Source organism: Indicator indicator, chromosome 26 (assembly GCF_027791375.1).
Source record: "Indicator indicator isolate 239-I01 chromosome 26, UM_Iind_1.1, whole genome shotgun sequence".
Lineage (NCBI taxonomy): Eukaryota > Metazoa > Chordata > Aves > Piciformes > Indicatoridae > Indicator > Indicator indicator.
The window spans coordinates 16,457,671-16,474,230 of record NC_072035.1 but is presented as its reverse complement, the minus strand read 5'-3'; the positions used below and the strand labels follow the sequence as shown (position 1 = coordinate 16,474,230).

General features: G+C 51.4%; 1 protein-coding gene across 1 annotated transcript in view; it reads left to right on the top strand.

Annotated features, from left to right (window-relative positions):
* The window catches only part of MTMR3 (myotubularin related protein 3), a 47,306-nt gene extending 32,181 nt beyond the window's left edge, over nt 1-15,125 (top strand). Inside the window, exons 12-18 of the mRNA XM_054392875.1 lie at nt 746-931; nt 2,287-2,457; nt 4,317-4,462; nt 5,452-6,871; nt 9,533-9,643; nt 10,160-10,248; nt 14,906-15,125. Of these exons, the coding sequence (XP_054248850.1) occupies nt 746-931; nt 2,287-2,457; nt 4,317-4,462; nt 5,452-6,871; nt 9,533-9,643; nt 10,160-10,248; nt 14,906-15,077 (2,295 nt within the window). The 3' untranslated portion in view covers nt 15,078-15,125. The remainder of the gene's footprint in view (nt 1-745; nt 932-2,286; nt 2,458-4,316; nt 4,463-5,451; nt 6,872-9,532; nt 9,644-10,159; nt 10,249-14,905) is intronic.
* The last annotated feature ends 1,435 nt before the right edge of the window (nt 15,126-16,560 follow it).

The window sequence follows — 16,560 nt, the reverse complement described above, 5'->3', positions numbered from 1 at the left end:
GGACCCCCAAAGATGGTTTTGATCAAGACAAAGTTCCTACTTACCTATAACTGCCTGACCATATCAGGAGCTTCCCTGCCAGTCACTATTTAACCTGCCTTACTCACAGCTTCAGAGATTGCATGAGGTTGGAAGGGACCCTCCAAGGTCATCTTGTCCAAGCCCCCTCCAACTAGAGCAGGCTGCACAGGGATGGCAGAAGGTTGATCTTGAATGTCTCCAGGGACCCGGCCTGAACCACATCCCTGGGCAACCTGTTCCAGTGTCTCACAACCCTCATTGTGCAGAACTGCCTCCTGATGTCCAACCTAAATCTGCCCTGCCCCAGTTTCAAACCATTGCTCCTCAGCCTATCCCCACAGGCCCTTCTGAACAGTCCCTACCCAGCCTTCCTGGAGGTCCCATTCAGATACTGAAATGTAGCTCTAAGGTCTCCCTGGAGTCTTCTCTTCTCTGGCTGGACAGCCCCAACTCTCTCAGTCTGTCTTCATAGGAGAGGTGCTCCAGCCCTCTGATCATCTCTGTGGCCCTACTCTGCACCAGCTCCATCAGGTCCATGTCTGTCCTACTGTAATTGTGCAGCATTTCAGAACAGGGAGGAATTAGGTAAAGATGAGTAATGAGAGCAGCAGCAAAGGGAAATGGGAGTGAAGGTACAAAGTGATTCCCATGACTCTCAGCCCACCTTAGAAGGACAGAAGGAAAGACAAATAGGAACTTTTCATCTCTGCTTTCTCTTCCACAGGGTTTCCAGGTGCTAGTGGAGACGGAGTGGCTGGATTTTGGCCACAAGTTTGCCGATCGCTGTGGCCATGGTGAGAACTCGGATGACCTGAATGAGCGCTGCCCAGTGTTTTTACAGTGGCTGGACTGCGTCCATCAGCTCCAGAGGCAGTTCCCTTGCTCTTTCGAGTTTAACGAAGCATTCCTTGTGAGTTGTGGCTTGAGAGATTGCTGTTCTATAGCCTGCTTCTAAACCACTCCCCATAGTAACACACTCTAGAGCCCCCCACGGGCTTTCTGATTGTCCCATCTGTCTGTGGTAGGCTGCAGCGTGGTAAAGGTAACGGGAAACTGCCCGGATACAGCAGACAAAAGTACTTCTATGCTTCATGGGGCCTGAGGTCTGCTCACTCTTCAAGCAGAAACAGGACCCTTAGGGACTTCTGTTAGAGAAAGAAATTATATGAATTTAATAGTCTCACTGAAGAGGTGCTGAAATAACTCCACTATAAAACACCCACACGGCATAAAAACATCAGAGTTAGTGGCAATATACAATACCCCCTGCTCTGATCTTATTTGGACTGGAAGAAGACTCCTATAAAACCAACCGGCCCCTTACCTTTCCATTCATTTATTTTTTCTGTGTCTTTGCTGAAAATGTGTGTGGGATACATGAGCTGGGTTTGTTTCCTTCTGAAGTAGACAGCTCCTCTCCTAGAAATGTACCTAGGATGGTCGAAAATCAGCTGTGAAGGCCGAAAGCGGGAATCTGGGGAAGTGGCAGTCACTGCCTGCTGGACTAGTACCCCAAAGAAGAGAAGTTTTGATGCAGAGTCTGATCCACAAAGAGATTGCAAGCACATTCCTGTGGTGGTGGCTGACTCCAATTACCACTCAGCAGCTCAGCCACGTAACTGAGTACCACCCTGGCTTAGCTGGGCTGTGAAATGAGATACGTGAGGTTGTAACCAGCCTCCCAGCACACTGCTGAGCTCCAAGAGCTGTGTGTGGATGTACCCCTCAGTGCTCTGCCCTTTTCAGAGGAAAGTCCCTGATGGATTGGAGTACTGAAGGACTTGTCTTCATTTAAACGTCCGAATCAGCCCATAGAAGTCATTTGTCTGCTTAAAGTCAAGTTCGGATTGAGCTGTTTTGTTAGGCTGGGGCCAGAGCACAGAGTGAATAATGATCAGAATTTCTGTGCTGCAGTCATGCTTTGTGACAGAGGTGGCATGATTCTCTTCTTTGCCTATCCTACAGGGCTCTGAGTTTGAATCAGCAAAACTTTTCTGCTTGATTATGAAAATCTCTTTTGCCTTTATATTTTTTGTTCCTGCTTTTTCTGATTCCGTTCTGACTTTGCAAAGTGGTCAAATTCTTTTGCAATGAGTTTGTAAGGAGGTGTGCACAAAGTGCTGGGTGTGTTCATGTGGCAGCCTCAGAATGGGGATGCACTGGCCTGTGAAGGAAGGATCTGTTGCTTTTGAAGCCTGACTGCTGACTTGTCAGTGAAGCTGATCTCTTCTGCCATGTGACTCTTGTCTGTTTTGGTCTGTGCAGGTGAAATTGGTGCAGCACACCTACTCCTGCCTCTTTGGTACATTCCTGTGCAACAATGCGAAAGAGAGAGGAGAAAAACACACTCAGGAACGGACCTGCTCTGTCTGGTCTTTGCTGCGGGCAGCAAACAAAGCCTTCAAAAACCTGCTCTACTCCTCCCAGTCGGAATCTGTATGTATCCTCCAGCCCCTTAGGGCCTGCAGGCACCACCACAAGTGTGGACCTTAAGGAGATGCCTAAGTGGGGCACTGTAATGAGGGAAGAGCTTTAACAAGACCAAGTGTCAGGTCCTGCACTTGAGTCACAACAGTCCCAAGCAAGATGTGGGTTTGAGTGGCTGGAAAGCAGCCTGGTGGAAAAGGACCTGGGGATGCTGGTTAGAGGGCTGAATATCAGCCAACGTATGCCCAGGTAGCCAAGAAAGCCACCAGCATCCTGGCCTGCATCATCAATAGCGTGGCCAGCAGGAGGAGAGAAGTGATGGTGCCCCTGTAGTGGGCGCTGGTGAGGTCACAGCCTGAGCACTGGGTTCAGTTCTGGGCACCACAGCACAGGAAAGAATTGAGGGGTTGGAAGGTGTCCACAGAAAAGCAGCGAGGCTGGGGAGGGGTTTGGGGACATTGTATGAGGAGCAGCTGATGGAGCTGGGGTTGTTTAGTCTGGAGAAGAGGAGGCTGAGGGGGAGCCTTATTGCTCTCTACAGCTGGAATGAGGCTGGGCTTGGTCTCTTCTCCCAGGTAACCAGCGACAGGGTGAGAGGAAATGGCCTCAAGTTGTGTCAGGGGAGGGTTAGGTTGGACATCAGGAAAAATTTCTTTCCTGCAAGAGTGATGAGAGATTGAAACAGACTTCCCAGGGAGATGGTGGAGTCACCATCCCTGGAGGTGCTCAAGGAGCTGCAGATGTGGTGCTTCGGGATAGAGTTTAGTGGCCGTGGTAGTTGGGTTATGGTTGGACTCCATGATCTTAGAACTCTTTTCCAACTTTAATGATTCTGTGATGGCTTCGCTGGCATCCCAAGCACAGTGTAGAGGCAGGGCACCCCAGAAGGGCATGCTCCACTCTCCTCAGCCTGGTGCACCTTTCAACACTCTTCACTCTGACAATTCAAGCCTTGCATTAAGTTTGCTGGTATTTGAGGAATGTCAAAGGCAACCTCAGAAATGTCTCTCTGCTGGAAATGCCTTTGCTGTAATGAAACATTTCACTTGGTTTTTGCAGCAGAAAACATTTTGGTGTTGGACAAACAGACCTTTCTAGAAAACTAAGCTATGTCAGAGGAGTGTCTTAGAACTGCACACAGACCTAGACTGTCTCAGGTTCATTTGATCTAAACAGAAAACAGCTCAGATTCTTTAGCACAGCTTCATTTCTCGTAATACTTCACATTTTCAGTTGGACAGGCTGCTGTGGGTGCCCCTGCTTTAGGAGGGGGCTTGGACTGCATGATCCCCTGTGGTCACTTCCAAGCCCCACCATGCTGGGTTCAGGGATTCTGTGAAAGCATGTTTCAGACTCAAGGAATCCCATTTAAGAGCAAGCTGCCTCTTCAGCAAAGGATTTCTGCAAGCACTGAATTTTTACCATGTGAGTGCTTCCACTGCAGGCAGGGCTGGCTCTGAGGAACTGCAGCAGTGCAAGGGGTTATTAGTTCAGCTCTCGTATGGCAGCCCTGCAACGCAAAGTGCAAGGAGATCTCTGCACTAACAACGGGTCCCTGAATTCTGCAGCAGTTTCAGTTGCTCCCAACATTATTAAGGTGTAGATTCACAGAGAGCACATTGCAGCAATTCATTCAGGAGAGGCTGAAAGGCACCGTTGTTACACCTCAGCCTCTGCCTCTGAAAGGGGAGATAATGAGAGAGCCAAGTGGAGTTGATTGCAAATGCCAGTGCTGCTCAGCTGCCCTTCCCAGTGAGCTGGAGACCTGGCAGAGCCTCCTCTTGCAGCCCTGAACAGCAACCTCCTGCAGCCAGACCTGCAGAGCTCCTGGGTTCAGCCTTTCTGAGCAGGGCCTGTTCTCTCCACAGGTGCTGTACCCTGTGTGCCATGTGCGGAACCTCATGCTCTGGAGTGCTGTCTACCTGCCCTGCTCCTCCCCCTCCACCCCTGCCGACGACACCTGTGCCCCCTACCCTGTGCCAGGCTCTAGCCCTGAAGATCAGCCTCTGGGCAGGTGAGCCTCCAGCCCAGAAATCCCATCCTGTGAAGTAAGATCAACAGAGAATATTATGGGATATAAAAAGGAGAATACTTGAAGGGGGAGGGAAGGGTTTTTCTGGGGTTATCTGGGGGTCTGGTGGCCTGGCATTGTCTCAGCTGTGAGAGCTGATAGCATAACAGAGTTTGGACTGTTCAGCCGGAAGAAGAGAAGACTCTAGTGAGACCTCCTGGTGGCCTTCCAGTACCCAAATGTGCTACAGGAAAGCTAGGAAGGGACTTTTTACAAGGGCTTGTAGTAATGGGAATGGATTGAAGCTTGAGGAGGGCAGATTTAGATTGGAGATTAAGAAGAAATTCTTGACAGGGTGGTGAGACACTGGAACCGGTTGCCCAGGGAGGTTGTGGATGCCTCTTCCCTGTAGGTTTTCAAGGCCAGGTTAGATGAGACCTTGAGCAACCTGGTCTGGCAGAAGGTGACCCTGCCTATGGCAGTGGGGTTGGAACTGGATGATCTTTAAGGTCCCTTTCAACCCAAACCATTCTATGAAGATCAGCACATGGAGTTAAGCTCTGGGTGTTGCACAGCCTTGTAGGATTCCTTACAGCCTTGTGGGGTGTGAGCTTTTGTTTAGTTGTCTGGAATTTGAGTCCTTTTTTTGTGTTGCATAACTATTTCTCTGCTTTTTTGTCCAGTGCTTCTGAGCACATGTTAAGTGGGAGGTGTGCCCAGGCTGTAAGCACCTCTGCTCTGTGCTAAAGGGAACGTTTGAAATCTGGTTGAACATATTTTCCTGATGGCAAGCAAAGAAAGTACTGAAGCTGCTCTGCACTACAGATGGTTGAAATGTGCTCCTAGGTGATAACTTCACAGAAGCCCGTTAGCTACCAGCTTGTTACTCTCCTAATGCTGGGGGGCACTTTTTAAACTATAGGTCTCTAAATGCTTAAAAAAAACCACCAAAATCCCCTGCTTTTGGATGCTGATGATTTGTACCTTTGCAGGTTACCAAAGACAAGGTCGTTTGACAATCTGACAACTGCCTGTGACAGCAGCGTGCCTACCGCCAACCGCCGCAGCAGCGACCCCAGCCTCAACGAGAAGTGGCAGGAGCACCGGCGGTCCCTGGAGCTCAGCAGCCTGGGCACTGCTGGGGATGACCCCTTCGAGGGAGACAGCCTGGGCAAGCAGGGCAGGGCCCCCCTGGGAGCAGAGCTGTCTGTGGCTGCCTGCGTGGCAGAGGGGCAGATGGAGAACATTTTGCAAGAGGCCACTAAAGATGACGTTGGTCTGGAGGAGCACTTGAGGGGTAACCTAGAGACAATAGGTAAAGGGGATGAGGTTGCCTTGGAGAAGGAGAAGAGAGCTGAAAACTTCCATGGGTATGTCAATGACCTCTGTGAAAAGGCTGAGGTGAATAAAGGTGTCGCGATGAACAATCCAGCATCCAATCCACATCCAGTCTCACAAGGTGCTTCTGAGCTTAAAGGACAAGAGGAGGAGCTTGCTGACCTCAGTAACGCTGTCCAGAAGCTACCTCAGGTGAAAGGACTCCAGCCTATTCCTTTGGAGAGCTTTGTAAATAGAGATGCCCAGGTGAGCGCAGAGGAGGACGGCCCTGGCAAGCTTCAAGGAGAAGCAGAGAGCCTGCACAGCACAGGGCAGGCCAGCCTGCCCTTACCTATCACAATCCCACACGAGACAAGAACATCCAACATTGAAAGCTCCACAGAAACCTTAACAGAGAACGAATCAAAGCAGGAGCCCCTTCCCAAGGGTCCTTGCCACAGACCTCACCCAATCAACAACAGCGCGGAGGAACGCGCTTGGCCCACGGCAGCCAGGCCAGAGTGGGAGAGCATGGTAGAGCTCCAGAAACTGGGAACAAGAGCACACAGGACTTCTGGTAGCAGCACCACACACATCCTGATGCCTTCCCCTTGTGCCTTGCCTTTAGCTGAATGTAAAGATGAGATTGTGTGCAATGGGGAGCTGGAGCCCGAGAACAAGGTGGCAGAGAAGCCCGCGGGGTTTGGTAGCTCCCAGAAGTACCACACCACCAACGGCCACTGCCTGAACGGGGAGGAGGGCAGGCTGAAGGCCTCGCTTAGCCGCCAGGTCTCCACGGCCAGCTGCAGCTCCACACAGTTCCACTTGAGGAACCTGCACCAGAAGTGGGTGTTGGGTCAGCTGGGGAAGCAGCAGGCAGCGAGCAGCCCGGACCAACCTGCCAGGAGCCACCTGGACGACGACGGGATGCCCGTCTACACCGATGTCATCCAGCAGCGCCTGCGCCAGATCGAGACCGGCCATCAGCAGGAGGTGGAGACCTTGAAGAAGCAAGTGCAGGAGCTGAAGAGCCGCTTGGAGAGCCAGTTCCTCAACAGCTCCCTGCGCCTCAATGGTGATTATGGAGATGAAGTGGTAAGTGACACGGGCAGTGATGGGCATTGGGCCACCTCTGCAAACATGAGCTGCATCTCGCTGTGTTCTCAGCCCTTGGCTTGTTGGACAGGCAGTGATTATTTTTTTTTTTTCTTTTTCACCATGCAGCATTTTACAAACCTCTGCTCTGAGGATAGGCTGAGAGAGCTGGGGTTGTTCAGCCTGGGTATGAGAAGACTCCAGGGGCACCTTAGAGCTGCCTTCCAATAGCTGAAGAGAACCTGTGGGAAGGCTGCAGAGGAGCTTTTCATGAGGGTGTCTGGAGACAGGACAGGGGAAATGTTTGAAACTGAGGGAGAATAGGTTTAGAGATTAGGAAGAAGTTCTTCAGTTTGAGGGTGGTGAGACTCTAGAATGGGTTGCCCAGAGAGGTTGTGGATGCCTCCCCCCTGGAGGTGTTCAAGACCAGGCTGGATGAGGCCTTGGTTGAGAGGTGGTCCCTGCCCATGGCAGGTTGGAACAGACCTCAGAGAGCATCTACTCCAACGTCCCTGCCCATGGGTCTGAGGTCTGTTCCAACCTAGGCCATTCTGTGATCCTGAAGAGGGCAAACAACTGACAAATGGCAGTTAGCAATGACTGATATCTTCACTGGACTTCAGATTGAGCACAAATGGCCCAAAGGTCTGCTTCAAGATGGGTACCCAAACATACCTGGGTATTCTCAAACACCTCCATGGGCCTCACTCAAACAAAACACATTTACTTCACTGTTGTCTTCAGATGTTTTCCTAAGGATGTGACTGTGGCATTCATTGGGACAGTAGTGTAGGACTGATCTTTGGTGCTTTGCCTGCTCAGGGAAAGATGCAGCACTGGCTGCTCTGGTAGCTCAAACCCATGAGATTCAAGCTCCCCCCACCTCCTCCTTTTCAGATGGCTGGGCTGCCCAGAGCTCAGGAAGCCTTGAGCAGCCTGGTCCTGGTGGAAGGTGTCCCTGCCCATAGCAGGGGAGTTGGTCCTTTCCAACCCAACCTATTCCATGAATCTGTGAACTCTGTAGTTGTGGTTACAAAAGCAATGTTAAAATCAGAAATGAAGTAAGTGAATTCCAGGTTGAAGATCTCAATAAACAGCAAGTTTTTGATACATCTCTCTATATCTTAGAAGGGTTTTTAACTTGCTTCTCCCCTACCTCATTTTGCTTATTTCTTCTCTTTTGACCACTAAATAGTAATAAAAGATGAAAAGAAATCCAATTGCTGTTGCTTGGATGCAACACTGAGATCATGGAATCCTGTGCTGTAGAGACTTTGGAGAACAGAGCTGCAGCAGATTGCTACAAAACCTGAATTTTCAAAAGCTGAGGGAAATAACCAAGGATTGCTCCTTGGGACAGCAGGCAGACATAGGAGGAGGAAAGGGGCAAGAAGGGGACCATGAGGAGGCTTCTAATCTCTGCAGCAGCTTCTATACCTTGCTGTGGTTTGAATGGGCAGAGCAGTGGCTTTGTCATTCCTGAGGTTGGCATAACACCCATCCAAAATGTCCTCTTCCTGCATGCACATGAGAATGTGTTTTACATACCTGCAAAACTGGGGCAGGGGGAAGAGTGATGGGTGGGAGGGTTCCAGCTTCTCTTTGTGTCATTTCATATTGTTCCCAAGAGGCAGAGGTGCTGGATAGTCCCAGGTACAGCTGGTGTGAGAAAAACCACTCAGAGCCCTCTTGGCTGTCCACGTTGGAGTCAACAGCTCCACATGCTCCTTTGGGTGTCCATTTCAGTGTTGGTTTAGTTGGGTGTCATTGGCACCCCTATTCCCTGGGGATAGTTGGATCTTTGGTTTTATTGATCATACTCCTGCTTTTAAGGGCTTTTACAAAGTGAGGTGTAGGGCTGGGAGTGAGCACAGTCTGTTCTCTACCTTCTCTTTGTGCCTCAGCTTGGGAGCAGCAGGTTTTCTTCTGGAGCTCCAGAGACACAAGTTCCTCAGGCACAAAAAGGCATCAGCTCAAGATTCTTGCTGTTTTTTAATCTTCTTTAAGGGCTTGCTGAATTTTAAGTCAACTAAAATCCAGCTCTACCTGGATAGACTCTACTGAGGAAGGATTATTCCTCCAGAATCCCTATGGAATATATATATTTGGCTCCCTTTCTGAGTTGCTCCTGTCTGATTTGGCTCCTGTGTTCCAGAATTTTTGCTGACAGAAGGATCTGTCTATCACTAGAACCAGTTTGGAAGGTGAAACAGCCTTGGAAAGGAAATTTGGCCATGACCTTGGAGCCACAGGTCACAGCTTTTTGATTAATCCCCCAAATTTTTCTGGACAGCAGAAAATAGATTTAAAATCCATTCTACCTCACATCATCTTGCCATCAGAGGGTAAAAATCTGACCTGCTGGGATTTTTTGATTTTTTTTTTTTTTTTTTTTTAGGGATTCTTTTGCAGTTCCCCACTGCACAAACTGCTTTAGCACACAGCATTGGCCAGTCCCATGCAGAGAGCCACCTCCTGCCTTTGCTGCCATGTATGCTGTCAGTTGGTGACTGTTTCTGACACCCTTCCAGTGCAGACCTTGCCTGCTCTTCCTTAGCAGGAGGATCCCTCTCTTCTTCTCCCCACAAGTGTCCAGCTTTTGTTTGTGTGGCAGGAGGACTATGGGGAGGTTTCTGCTCAGCTGTGTTTGTTTGCCAACAGACTTCTATACCCGACTCGGAAAGCAATCTGGATCAGAACTGCTTGTCTCGCTGCAGCACAGAGATTTTCTCTGAAGCCAGCTGGGAGCAGGTGGATAAACAGGACACAGAGGTACAGACTAAATCCCTGTAAACCACTCATTCTTCTGCTAGGATGGGATGTTCATGATTGGAGTTCTCCTGCAGCCTCTGGTCATGTGCCCCTTCTTGTGAGCTATCTTCCTTGCACTTCGCTTGTGTCTCACACTTTAAATATTGGTACCTGTGCCTATGAGCCCTCTGCTTGTCTGTGTGAACTCTCTGAGGAGCTGTGGAAGGGATGCTTAGCTAAAGCAGCCTTAGGTGGACACATGCTTGGGGATTGTTCTTGGCCTGGACACTTCTAAAGCACAGAAAACCCCAAGGAACTGGACTTCATGGCTTTGTTTGTGCCTGAGGGGAGCACAGTGCTGTCTGTTCTCAAAGGGAAGGTTTCTGTTGTCTGTCTTCAACTGCTGCCAACACTGAATTTGTGCTCAGAACACAGACTTGCCTCGTGCTGCTTTGCTTTGATGACACTGAGTGCAGATGAGATGGGTCTGTTTCTAATGGCCCTCTCCTTGATAAAGTTGTCTCCTCTTTCCCCCAGGTGACACGATGGCTTCCAGACCACCTGGCTGCACACTGCTATGGCTGTGACAGCGCCTTCTGGCTCGCCAGCAGGAAGCACCACTGCAGGTAACCTCTGCAGGGAGCCAGGGGCACAGCTGGGGTTGTTCCCTCCCTTCTTCAGCCAGGCTTTTCTCTCCACATCTAGTTCCTTTCTCCAGGATGGAGCCAGAATGGGTGTTTCAGAGCAGGGCTCCTGAAGGAGCCCAGTGCTTCGGAAGAGCAGAACAGTTTCTCCTGCTCACTCCCAGTTCCTCTAGAGGATACACTTAGCCAGATTTGGTGTCTGCTCCTCCCCAGCCTAAACAGATCCTGCCTTTTTCCTCAGACTGCATTTGGAGGCAGCTGTTTGGCTGGTTTAGCTTTTTCAGAGCGTGTAAATCATCAAAACCAGTGGTTTGTTACTGTAGCATTCAGTAGTTCAGTGCTGCAAATACATGACCCTGGATGTAAATCTGCTCCTTTCCTTCTCTAACCATCCTTCCCTTTGCATTACATTGCTCTTGTAAGAGACTCTGAAAAGGAAAATCTGTGAAAGGAAAGTTTTCTGGACTATTCTTTCCCAAGCATAGTGCCCACAGAGGCTAAAACAGCACAGGCAGCAGGGGCTTAGGGAAGAGCAGGTGGCAGAGGCCTTTGGATTAGCTCAGACTGCAGTTAGAGAATCTCTGCTTTCTAAGGTCTTCTTCAACTAAATTCCTATTCCTGATTCCTGGACATGAAAAAAACATGGCAAGAACCATCATTTAAACAATTGGCAGTTACCACCTGCTTCTTTGGATGTGGAAGTTGTAGTGGATTTGAAATCCCACTTATGTTTGGTGTCCATTTTATATTGCACTCCACTAAGGCTCCTTGTGGAGACAAACCAGCCCAGGGAGGAATGAAGAGCAGCTGAATGAGTTGTTTTTTTTTCATGTCCATGGTGTTGGTGCCAATTTGTAGGTCTTAAGACCCTCTGGGAGGAGGACAGAGGAAATTACCACTGTAACTCCCCTAAAACCTCCTCCCAGAGAGGTATGTGGTGACTTGCACCCAGTCAGCAGTACCTCCCCAGGCTGACCCACAGTTGGCATCCACATTCTGGTCTCCTAGACTTGGGCTCTACAGAAATCCTAGCACATGGATGCACACAGGACACCCTCAACACCACAAGGAACTAAAAGTGGCTCAGGGTTCCAAGATTGGTTGCAAACTGCCCTTTAGAGTCTTCCTTCTTCAGCTTTCAGATGTCTAATCTGGCTGAGCAGGCTGTCCACATAAACTCTGGTTGCTCTTGGTAGAGAGCACTAAGGAAAGGCAACCAAGAAGAAACCCAAGATTCATAAATTCACAGAATGGTTTAGGTTGGAAGGGACCTTAAAGATCGTCCAGTTCCAACCCCCCTGCCATGGGCAGGGACACATCCGACTAGAGACCAGGTTGCTCAAGGCCTCATTCAACCTGGCCTTGAACATCTATCTCCAGGTACTATTCCCATGGTACTCACTTCCAAACACCCCAGGGATCAGTGGCAGGCTGCTCAGCATCTTCCTGAGAGTGAAAAGGAGCTGAAACCTGCACCCTGTAAGGCCTTGAGCAGGATAAGAACTTCCAACTTCCTTCATTGCCACCGTTTGCTTCTTTTGCTCATTCCCCTCTGAGCTCTCTCTCCCCTCCTTGCAGGGACAGTGACCGTGTTGATCAGATCTGGTGAGCATTTCCAGCATCCTCTGCCTGTTGTCTGTCTTCTCTTGGTAACTCCTCCACACTAACTTCCTCCCCCTCTTTGTCATTCACGTGCCCAGCAGTCACTGGAGGTGAGCTGTGGCTGGCTGGCAGGGCCTGTGGGTGCTCAGACCCTGGGTCTCTCTTCATTCAGCACTTCGCTTTTGGTAGCTTCAGCTGGGAGGTGGATCACACTAACACTGTGTGTGTGGGTAACAGAGATGCTTCACTTCTAACTGAGCAGAGGCTGCCCTGCACTTCAGCCTTCATGCTTTTAATTTTGATTCTTTCCCCTTTTATTGTCCTGTTTTGGGGAGAGGTCCCCCTGTTCTCAAACAATTCTGGTATCTTTGGGCAGTGTGGTGACAGAAGCCCTGCTGCGTGGTTTAGGACCGACAATCCCATGGCAGCAGCAGCCAGTGAAAGCTGGGAGAGGGTTGGTGTCACCAAAACTGGGTGGAGGTCTGTGAGTTGGTGAGAAGAGGTGCTGTAGCCTGAGTTTACATAGAATCATGCAGGTTGGAAAAGCCCTCTAAGGTCATCCAGTTCAACCCAACACCACCATGGGCACTAAACCATGTCCCAGAGTGCCATGGCCACATGCTTTTTGAACACCTCTAGAGATGGTGACTCCACCACTTCCCTGGGCAGGCTGTTCCAGTGCCTGACCACTCTCAACAAAGACATTTTTCCTAATCTCCAACCTAAACCTCCCCTAGCACAATTTGAGGCTATTTCCTCTTGCCCTGTCACTTACTACTTGGGAATCTGACCCCCACCTCATTCCAGCCTCCTTTCTGGCAATTGTAGAGAGTGAGAAAGTCTCCCCTCAGCCTCCTTTTCCTCCAGGCTGAACAGCCCTGGTTCCCTCAGCTGCTCAGCTCCTCATCAGCCCTGTTCTCCAGACCCTTCACCAGATTTGTTGCCCTCTTCCAGACCTGCTCCAGACACCCTCCATGTCCTTCTTGGAATGAGGGGCCCAAAACTGAACCCAGGATTTGAGGTGCAGCCTCACAGGGTAAAGTCACCCTTCCTCAGAGGAGCAAGATCACTTTTCCAGCATGCTTTGTAAGGTCTCTTTTTAATCTTAAGTGAAGCAGAGGACCACCAGGAGAGAGAGAGAGGAGTTGCTGAAGCTCTCCAAAGCTGGAGGGAGAGCAGGCACAGGGCACTGTGATCTGTTACAGGAGGCTAAAACAACACAAACCCCCTGAGCATGCATTAGGAGGCTGGGGAGCTATGACAACCAGAGATTTGTTTTAATCCCTCTGGTGCTTTTCCAGCCTCACCAGCCAGCTCCTGCTGGATAATGGTGCTTTGAGCAGCAGAGCTGTGGGGCAGTTCTGCAGGACACCTCACAGGGCTGCTTCTTTCTGATGCTCTTTCTGATGGTAATTCCTGAGGGGGCTCCTGAGAAGCCCAGGGCTGCTGCAGGCCCTTTGCAGCCTCCTGGGCTGGGGTTAGCATGTTGCAGAGCTGAGAAAATGAGCCCTGTGAAGTGAGAAATGGGATTCCTCTGCTGACTCCTTCCCCATCAGTGCCCAGCACCTGGAAGTCTGGTTTCTTGGCAGTGGAAGCAGCTGGGTACAGGCAGAATCCTCTGGCTGTCTCCTGGCAGCAGCAGTTCTTGTGTAGAGCAAAATGCTAATGGCACTAAGCCCTGGTGCCAAAGGGTTAATGGAGGGGGCGTCAGGCATGGAGGTCAGCTTGGAATGTTCCTGTCCCTGGAGTGCTCTGCTGAGCTCCCTGTGAGAAAAGAGGAATTGGGAGGACAGGGCACAGCAGGTTTTGAAGAACAGGTAATTAGTGGCCAGGTTTAATTGCTGTCCCTGCCTCCTGCGAGGTGCATGCCCTGTGTGCATGCCAGCCGCAGCGGCCTCGCTGCCGAGCATGAGATCCTGGCTGCCCATCTCCTGGCTTTGCATGATCCCTCTTGACTTGGTTCACCTTACGCAGGAGTGGGGGATTGCTGGGAATGCCACAGAAGGGACCACGCTGCTGGGGAGAGGGGAGGATGGTGTCACCAACACTGGAGTTAACTTGTTTCATCTGTCCCAGGCTTAAAACTTGCATCAGTGCTCTTGAAAGAGAAACCCCAAAGTGCCCCCAGGGCTGTGGTACTCAGTTTGTCTAGTGCAGACCTGGGTCAGGGGCCACAGCACCATATTCACAGAATCACAGAATTCTTTGGGCACCTTAAAGACCATCCAGTTCCAATCCCCTGCTGCCAGGAGCAGGAATACCTTCCACTAACCCAGGTTGCTCAAGGCCTCATGCAACCTGGCCTTGAACACCTTGAGGGAGAGAGCATCCACAACCTTCCTGGGCAACCTGTTCCAGTGTCTCCCCACCCTCACTGTCAAGAATTTCTTCCTAATCTTCAGTCTAAATCTGCCTTCCTTAAGCTTCAAACCATTGCCCCTCATCCTGTTACAACAAGCCCTTGTCAAAAGTCCCTCCCCAGCTCTCCTGTAGCCCCCTTCAGGTCCTGGAAGGCTGCTCTAAGGTCTCCCTGGAGCCCTCTCTTCTCCAGGCTGAACAGCCCCAATTCCCTCAGTCTGTCCCCATAGTGGAGGTGCTCCAGCTTGGCCCCAGGATTGCTCTGGTTCAGCTCTCCTAGCCAGGTGCCCCAGGGTAGCAGAGGCAGTGCTGGGCAACTGAGCTCCTCCATGGGATGTGGGGAGAGCTTGTCCGTGGAGGGGGTCTGGTGGTCTGGTTCCCTCCAGTTTGACATGAGCCAGTGGTACAGAAGAGCTGTCAGGCTGGAGGTGTTTAAGGAGCTGTCATTCTGTACCATGGGTCCCTTTGTGCTCCCCTCTGGGGTCTGTCCCTAGCGCTCTGCTTCCCCTCCAGAGCTGGGAAGCAGAGGGTGCAGATGTTGGACGGTTGGACTCAGGGCAGAGCAGCTCCAGGGCTGACCCCATCACAACGCTGTGACCACTGCAGTTACAGAACTCAGGTAGCTGTCAGACTGCTTCTAATCTTTTCTTTTCCTTCTCTCCCCTCTTCCTGCTGCAAGGAATTGTGGCAACGTGTTCTGCTCCAGCTGCTGTAACCAGAAGGTGCCTGTTCCCAGCCAGCAGCTCTTTGAACCCAGCAGAGTCTGCAAATCGTGCTACAGCAGCTTGCACCCCAGCAGCTCCAGCCTTGATCTCGAACTGGACAAGCCCATCACTGCCACATCTAATTAGAGCCCCGTGCTGGGAGCGGCGGGGGAGCAGCCGTGCCGGTGCCCATGCTGGGAGGGCCGAGGCGGGGCGGTGGCGAGAGCCCCGCGGCGCTTTGGAGGAGGTCGGGGCGCGGAGCACAGAGCTGGAGGAAGTGCTGCTGGCTTGTGGGAGGCTCCTTCCCCAGCTCTCCCCTTCCCTTTCTGTCCTCTCTGTGTGTACGTGTCAGCGTGTGTGTGTACATAATAATATATCTGTGTTTGTTTGCTGGAGGAGCGGGGACGTGGGCAGGGAGCTTGCACTTGAACCAGGCTTCCCCTCTGTATCGAACTGGTCCCGCTGGTGAACTGCTGCAGACAGAGGAGTCGCAGAGGAAGGGAAGAGGAGGGGAGTCAGCCCGGCCCTGGGGCAGAGCCTGAGCACCTGTCGCGGCAACGCTCCTGCTTTCAATCACTCCTGTTCCTCCCAAACGCCAACCTGCTGTTTGGGAACTTGTTGCTGCTAGAAGAGATGGGAATGTGGCTCCCCAGGAGAGCCCCCTGCCTCTCTGTTCTTAGAGTGGGTTTTAGTTATCCTCGGCCGTGACGGGGCACTGCTCGCCCAGGGCCGTGCTCAGCAGCTCAGCACCTGCGGCTCGGAGCGGGGACGCTGTGGGAGGGGTGGCTGAGACCGCGGGGGCGGGGGGGTGTCTGTGCTGGTACCCCCTGCAGCCCTGCAAACCCAATTCATGAGCTGAACCCGAGCGCGGAAGCCGAAGCCGCCAGCCTCTGTCCTGGCCCCACCTGCTGGGTGGTTTAGGCGATGTGAAGCTGCTTCTGGAGCAGGTCACTCGTGGTGGCCCCTGCAGAGCCAGGCCGTGCTGCTGTGCAGGCTTGCACTTTATTGAGACCATCCACACCAACATGAGAGCAACTGGGACATGCTGGTCTTGTACTGGACTGGGTCTGTGAGGGGTGTGCTGGCTTGTGTCATATTGCTGGGACATCTCCTCCTTGTTCAGCCTGTGTCCAGTGTACTCCTGACAGGCAAAACCTGCCTGAGTTTTTGATAGAGACCTGAACTACATCACAGATTCCCCTGCTGCCTTCAGTCCCAATCAGAGTTGCTTCTAAAGCCACCTCACTGAAATGTCAATCTCTTGGCTGTGCTTTGAAGGAGCATTGGGTACTGCTCCCCCTCCTTCCCAGCGCCCTTCGGCAGGGAGGAGCTGCAGATCCTGCTCCCAGTGTGCTGCCCAGACAAAGTCCTGCTGCTTTTGGGACATTCTCAAGAATCCTGCTGGAGTGTCTTGCAAGTCCTGGATACAAAAGCTCAAAATCCCAGAAGCCCTGGGAGAAAGGAGTGCTTCCCTTCCCAAAGTGTCAGAATCACATCATCCAAAGTGACTCTCACACGGAGAAAACCATCTCAGAACATGTGGTGGGGAACATCAGGGGGGAGCCGATGTGTGATGTTGAGCTTCCCTCTCCCTTTGCCGGCGGCTCCGCTGCTGCAGCGCACACAGGAG